This window comes from Oryzias melastigma, unplaced genomic scaffold (genome assembly GCF_002922805.2).
Source record: "Oryzias melastigma strain HK-1 unplaced genomic scaffold, ASM292280v2 sc00306, whole genome shotgun sequence".
In the NCBI taxonomy this organism is placed as follows: Eukaryota; Metazoa; Chordata; class Actinopteri; order Beloniformes; family Adrianichthyidae; genus Oryzias; species Oryzias melastigma.
This window is the reverse complement of record NW_023416916.1, coordinates 213,170-220,751: the sequence shown is the minus strand read 5'-3', so window position 1 is coordinate 220,751 and position 7,582 is coordinate 213,170. Positions and strand designations below refer to the sequence as shown.

At 38.2% G+C, this 7,582-nt stretch overlaps 1 protein-coding gene across 4 annotated transcripts in view; it reads left to right on the top strand.

Moving 5' to 3' along the window:
- The window catches only part of LOC112139614 (cyclin-dependent-like kinase 5), a 10,043-nt gene extending 5,815 nt beyond the window's left edge, over window positions 1-4,228 (top strand). For 3 of the 4 annotated variants that reach the window (XM_036210927.1, XM_024262455.2, XM_024262454.2), the window contains one exon: window positions 3,520-3,798. In XM_036210927.1, the coding sequence (XP_036066820.1) occupies window positions 3,520-3,654 (135 nt within the window). In that variant the 3' untranslated portion in view covers window positions 3,655-3,798. The other variant, XM_024262456.2, reaches the window with a different exon arrangement.
- The last annotated feature ends 3,354 nt before the right edge of the window (window positions 4,229-7,582 follow it).

The window sequence follows — 7,582 nt, the reverse complement described above, 5'->3', positions numbered from 1 at the left end:
ACAGTCACGTTCTCTACCTTCTGCTCCCGCGTGAGTTCAAACAGAACTTCAAAGGATTCTCCTCCTGAATGTTGGTTTGATTCCATCAACCTCCACCTGCTCTGACCACGCCCCTCGTCCGCTTCCTTGCACAGCACCCCATCAGGCCCCCGGACCCCCAGACTGCTCCACTCACCCCCCCGGTGTCTCTCTCTCTCTCCACTGACGCCGCTGACCTTCACCTCAGTGGTTCAGGAAACCTTCTCTCCATCAGCGTCCTCAGAGAAATCTGCTCTTCACTTCCACTTCTGCTGATGACACTCTCCTGTCTGTCTGTCAATCAAGCAAGCTCCTCCCCCTCTCAGAACAGTTTCTGCTTTTGGACTTCCTCCAGCAGAACTTCTTCCTGTTGGTTCCGGTCCAGTGACCCCTCCCTCATAAAGACTCAATCTGGGCAGTCCCACATCAGTGACCAGTGACGTCACCCTCCCCTCAACAATCCTGGTCCACAGCCTCCTTATACCGTGTTTGAACATGTAAACCCTTTCACAATAAAAGCTTTTGAATCCCATTAGAGAGTTTACTGAGGACTGTTAGAGCCATGGTTAACTGCTAGCTAACCATTAGCCTATTAGCTAACAGGATTAAGAACCAACAGAATGTTCAGATACATGCTAATCGAGAGATCACTAACAGATAAAAAAGCCGACAGAAACCACCCAGGATCCTCGCTGGACTTCATCTGACGGCGCTTTGTCTCCCCCTGCTGGACATCTTTATATTCAGACTTCACTCCAGATTGTGGAGCTAATAGAGGTTTCCATGGAAACAGTTTAGATTTCATCCATCCATCCATCCATCATCCATCTATCATCCATCCATCATCCATCCATCTATCTATCATCCATCCATCATCCATCCATCCATCATCCATNTTGTGATTCTGTTTCTCTTTATTATTATTATTATTATTATTATTTATTTCATCTTCCGTACGTTTTTTGTCACATAAGGCAGAACTGATGCCATGACATGACAAAATATATTCTATGAGGGGTCTCCATGTTTAGGTAAATAGGAGTCTCTTAAAGTGTGTTGCATGTTTCACAATCAGTTAACTTTAATTCCTTCTATATAAAAAGAATAGTGACCTAACAGAACTAGTTAAATCCAGCAACTGAACGACGTTGAAAACTCTGAATCACCATAAATAAACAGATGTTGTAAAAGTGACGATCTGGCTTTGAAATTTCCCCGTTGTGTTTTCACGCACACACGAGTTCCCTCACTCGAGCGGCTCTTCTTTGAATTTAAGCCGGTTAAATGGAGTGTGAAAAAGATTTCACTTTATGACTCATGCTGCCTGCAACTTTTTCCATTGCCTGAAGCTCTGATGGAAAGGCAGGAGGCAGCCATGAGAATCTACTTTAAACTTAAAAACTGATTTTCATTCAAGTTTGAAAAATGAAATGCTTTGTCGCTTTGAACCTTAAGAACAAAAATAATAAAAATAGTTGGAAAGTTGCAATTTTAAAAGTAATTTTCAGGATCTTGATAAGAAAAAAAGTACATTTTTTGGAGCATCCTTCTCTTATAATCTATCGCCTTCATCAGCAGGTAAAATTCTTGGATGTAAAGCAGCAAAATTATGTTTCTAAATGCTACAGTTTTCAAAATAGAACTGCTAATTTTCCCAAGTATTGATTGTGCCGAGTCAGAAATAACAAACAGCTCCATGTGTTTATGCAAGAAGAAGGCTGCACAACAGCTAAACCTCTCCACCAAATTAAAACCAGTGATGTATTGTCACATACATACATATTTATCAGCTAATGAATCTCCTCAAAGTGGAGCTAAATCCATCTTATTAAAACTCAAATTCCACATATGATTGTTCTCTTGCAAACACTGGGGCCAAAAGCCTTCCATGGTGACGGCTCTCAGCATTGCTGTGTTGCATTCTCTGTCTCCATAACAGGATTATTCATCTCCCAGCAGTGCACTTTCTAATTGTTTGAGCAGCTTGTATCAGACTTCGACACATCCACAATCGAGTTACAGCGAAATGTGTTCGAATGCTGAAACGTGTCAAGGTTGGTTCGCCTTCCAAAGAAACATCCACTCCCTCATATAAGAGCAGCAGTTTTTATTTTTATATTTACAACTCTCAAAATAAAAAGCTAAATAGCTACTTATCAAATTACTTCCATATGGCATTAAAAGGGATGGAGCTTTTAACTTTTGAGCCAGACAAATAAAAAGCTATATTGCTCTGTATTAACCCTTTAACTACCTGCTCAAAAAAATGGTGGAGCACATTTAGAAAACATGGTTTTAAAAATATTGATTTTGTGTATTATTCCCCAAGGTATGGAGGCCCTAAAGGGACATTAAAGAAAAAAAAATGAAATAAAAAAACTTTTTTCCCCCGAAATTGAAGTAAAAATATATATTTTTTGTGGTTACTAACTGGTGCGCACTAGATAGTGACCAGGAAAGAAATTTTTTTTTTTACTTCAATTTTGAGAAAAAAAAAATTCAGTTACTATCTGGTGCGCACCAGTTATTTACCAGAACATTTTTAATTTCTAAAAATTGAAGTTTTAGAAAAAAAGTTATTTTCTTTTACAGAACCTCTATGTGTTTATAGAAAAAATTTAATCACTTTTTTTTTTTTTTACTTTGATTTTCCTTTATTTTTTATTTATTTATTTTTTTTCTTTGTTGGGTAGGTAAAGGGTTAACCATTTAATAAACGGGCCTGGGTTAAAAAAAAAAAATAAATATTCTCCATTAAATCTTTTCTTAAATAATATATATTAATCAAATCCAGTTATTATTTTAACTGTAAATATTTTATTTTGGGCAAATAAAACTATTTTCAGTTGAATTTGATGTAAAATGCTCTACTTTACTAATAAAAGTTGCTCATTTTATATCTCAGATTATGTGAAAAGCTTTTTTCATGACCAAATAAAATGATAAAATAAAGACTACCCCAATATTTAAATGAATAGATTTATATTCTAACCTTATGAAATGAAATAAAATCTGTTCGTCACATTGGCACTGACCAAGATCTAATTAATTTTACCAATAGAGCTTTCCCTTTAAATTGACAGCATCATTCTGGGTTTGCAGTGAAATAAAGTAAAATAAATAAATTATCTCAGCTAAAATGTCACTACTTGTATCCTAATTGGTTAGATTTTGTCTTCAGTGAAAATTACTGAAGACGAAAAATAAAAGCTGCAAAAGTTAGGACAGACTGACAAAAACACCTTTATCCAATTGTTGTGTGAAGTCAAACAGAGCAGAAATCTCATTAAACGGAGCTCCACAATAAGATCACAGGAGTGCAGCTAATGAAAATGTTAGATGGAGTCTTTTAAGATTCAGAGAAGTTTGCATTCTCTAAGAAATATTAATATTTAAGGATCGTTTAGCCGGACCGTCGAGATGACATGGAGGACGGCTCCATGTAAAATGTCTTTATTTAGAAGTTTTGACTCATTGTTAATGACCTGCTGTAAATTACAGAGGGCATGCTTCACTGCGCTGATGTGGACAAACAAAATCCTGAAGAGGGTCTTGACGCAGATTACCTGCACGCTCCTGTTTTTTTTTTTTTTTTTGAGCTGGCTGCTGCTTATAAAAGCAAAGGTTCCCGTCTGATAGACATCATTCCTCGTTTTGGGGTTTTTACAGAGAGCAACACTTTTTTGGAGGAAGAAAGAAGGCAGTATTTTTTTTGAGCAAAGATGGCCCGTGTCTTTTGCGTCTTAGCTTGTCTGTTTTTTGTATTCTGTGTTGTCCAAAACGCAGAGATTATGGTGGAATCTGAAAATCTGCCAGCTCGTCAAGACTTATTGTCATCATTTGACAGAATGCGCGACTTTCAGGTAAGATTTATGAGTTGGCTTTTTTTTACCTTTGTGTTCCTTTCAATTTATTTTTAATTGTTAGATTTTGCTACAACAAAATCTCTTAAATAGTATAAAAACATGTTTTTTAGCCTATTTTATTCATGTGATGTATAAAAGAAATTCATTCAAAATATGTCTTTCACAGCAATCATATGAGACCGGGGTTCTTCTAAATTTGCTCTATAAACTCTCCAAACCTGAAAGTGGATTTACCCTGCAACAAGTCAGAGACTCAGTGAAGCAGGAGAAGAATCGGCGTGGAGTGGAAAACGCCACTCAACGACCCTGCAGAGTCTTCTACTGGAAATCCTGGGCAAAGTGCTGACGGCATCTTCACTCATCTGACGGGCTCCAATATGGAAGAGATGCTTGTTTCCAAATGAAAATACAACCGTGCTTCTAGTGTTGTCTTGCTTTATGATTAAAATAAAATGATCACTGAAATCATCTTTACCAGAAAATATTAGCTTTAATTAAAATTATTGATGCACCCAGATAGAATAGACTTTATGAGGCATTTTTCTATAAGAACCAATAATGATGGTCGTTACTTAAATCCGTTTTTTTCTAATTTGACTTTTTTATGAGTTTGATGACCATTTTAAAGTGTGATTTCTCCAATGTTGCATTCATCTGTCAAATTTAGTTTAAGCTCTTGCACCTTTTGAAACTGTTTGCATTCGCGTGACTCTCTGTGACTTCTGTCCATTAGCTTTGTCGGAGACTTTAATAAAGTTTGCTTCGATTTCAGACCTTGTCTGCATGTTTCTGGATCTCACTCTGAAGTCACTAGTTACCCTTTCAAACATAAGAGAGTGTAATCTTATCTTCTTACTTTCTTTCTTTACACTGATTGAAAATACACTTCATTGCATGTCTTTTGTGATCGCAGCATTTAGATTTTCTGTAAAATTGCATGTAAAGCAACAAACGAATGACCATTGAAAATGCCTCTTACCCAAAAGAAAAGTCTGACTTACAGAGTACGGTTTAAACATCATAAATAAAGCACAACAAAACAAAAATAATGGATACATAGCCAATTACAAAAACTACTTTATTTATTGCCAAAAGGATATTGGAAAATTAAGTGATTAAATAATTGTGCATTTTATGGTACAAACACCAAATTTGTAATGGATACACCTAAAAATCCTCTCTTTCAAAGCGTTAGCCATGAGAAAATCCAGGATTTCAAAAATATACTGCTCACAAAAATTAAAGGAACACTTTAAAGAAACACATTAGATACATCAGATCTCAACATGAAGTTGTATATCTATACACATAACGACAGGGCAGTGTCTTAGGAACAAAAGGATGCCAACTATTTTACTGGAAATAAAAGTTTTCAGTCTACAGACACTCAATTGTGTAAACACCATGAAATCAGAGTGAAATGAAGATGTGGCAGGCTAGTCCATTTTTTCCAAAACTTAATTTCTGCAACTCAAAATGCTTTTGAGTATCTTGTCTGGCCCCCACGAGCTTGTATGCATGCTTGACAACGTGGCAGCATGCTCCTAATGAGACGACGGATGGTGTCTTGTGGCATTTCCTCCCAGATCTGTGTGAGGGCATCCCTGAGCTGTTGTACAGTCTGAGGAGCAACCTGGCGGCGCCTAATGGACCCAAACATAATGTCCCAGAGATGTTCTATTGGGTTTAAGTCAGGGGATGGTGAAGGCTATTCAATTGTTTAAATTCCTTCATCCTCCAGGTTCTGCCTGCATACTCTTGCCACGTGAGGCCGGGGATTGTCGTGCATTAGGAGGAAACCAGGACCTACTGCACCAGCGTAGGGTCTGACAATGGGTTCAAGGATTTCATCTGGATACCTTATGGCAGTCAGAGCACCATTTCCTAGGCAGTAGAGGTCTGTGTGTCCCTCCATGGATATGCCACCCCAGACCATCACTGACCCACCACCAAACCTGTCATGTTGAACCACGTTGCAGGCAGCAGAACGTTCTCCTTGTCTTCTCCAGACTCTTTCACGTCTATCACAGGTGTTCAGGGTGAACCTGCTCTCGTCTGTGAAAAGTACAGGGCGCCAGTGGCGGACTTGCCAATTCTGGTGTTCTTGAGCAAATGCCAGTGGAGCTCCACGGTGCTGGGCAGTGAGCACAGGGCCCACTACAGGACGTCGGCCCCTCAGGCCACCTTCATGAAGTCTGTTCCTGATTGTTTGGGTAGAGACATTCACACCAGTGGCCCTGTCATTCTGTAGGGCACGAGCCTGTTCCGCCTTCCACAAAGGAGTAGGTATGGGTCCTGCTGAGGGGTTGAGGACCTTCTACGGCCCTGTCCAGCTCTCACAGAATAACCACCAGTCTCCTGAAATCTCCTCCATGTTCTGGAGATTGTGCTGGGAGACAAATTAAACCTTCTTGCTGCAGCACGTGTGGATGTGCCATCCTGGAGAAGTTGGACAACCTGTGCAACTTCTGTAGGGTTAAGGAATCGCTTCTTACTGCCAGTAGAGATAATTACACAAGTCAAAATCAGCACGAGTGGAAAACCAGGCAAAAAAGATCAAGAGGGAGAAACTTGAAATGACCTCCACATGTAACACCAGTCCTGTTTGGAGGGTTTTCTAATTGTTGCCACTGAAGTGCACCTGTTGTTAATTCTATGAACTCCAATACAGCTGAAATGGATTAACGAGGCCCTCAGCTGATTAACCAACAAGAAAATTATCAGACAGGTTTAATTCAATTCCTGCCAGGCCCAATAAAATAAATGTTGCTTTAATTTTTGTGAGCAGTGTATACACATCTATTTATAATAGTATTCTGTAGGTACCCTGAAAGCTTTTTTTTAATATTATTATTGGTACCCAGCAAGTTTAAAGACTGAATTTTGTGCATGAACAGCCCATATTATTGGGACTTGAGTTTTTTTTTGTAACAATTAAGTGTATGGTCGTCATCTTTACAAAGGGCCGCCATTTTTAATTTTTTTTTTTTTTTTTGTGGCTAACATTCTTTTCTGAAATAGGGGTTTCTAAGATACACCCATGCCAAATTTGGTGCTCATACCACAACATACATGATTTGTCTGAAATATCAACATAAACCGGATCCGCTAAATCAACATATGTCGTTCTACTGAAACAATCAATCCCCTTATTTTAGTCACAGATTTTCTTCCACATCACAAAAATATCTTCACTTTCTTTACAACATTAAGGATGTTATTGAAAATCAAATCCAGCCTCATACCCTCTCATGCTGCATCCTCGGCAGCCTGCGGGGGTCATCCAATTATATGGTTGGTGATTGTAAACCTTCTGCATCACCAGCATGACCAATGACAAACATGGTCAGTCTTACAAGTCATAGAACGCGTCTTTATACACCAGGCTTGTAGCTCCTTGTAACTCCTGTCACCATTACACTAAAACAATAAAGCAGCTTTTCAAGAAGATAGATACATAAATAGATGCATTTGTGTCTATTTACATTGTTACGATGTGTGTCAAAGAAAGTATGCCGTACAGTACTCTACAAATGTAAATGTTTAGATACTGTATAGATATGTATAGATACTTGAACATTGTAAAGTTGTGAGTTAAGCCAGCTAATTCTATTTCACAGAAGGGGCTGATTTATAATTTTACATTTCACTCTTAATGTTCTTTTTAATTAGTGGCAGTAAAAACCTAAAATAATAAT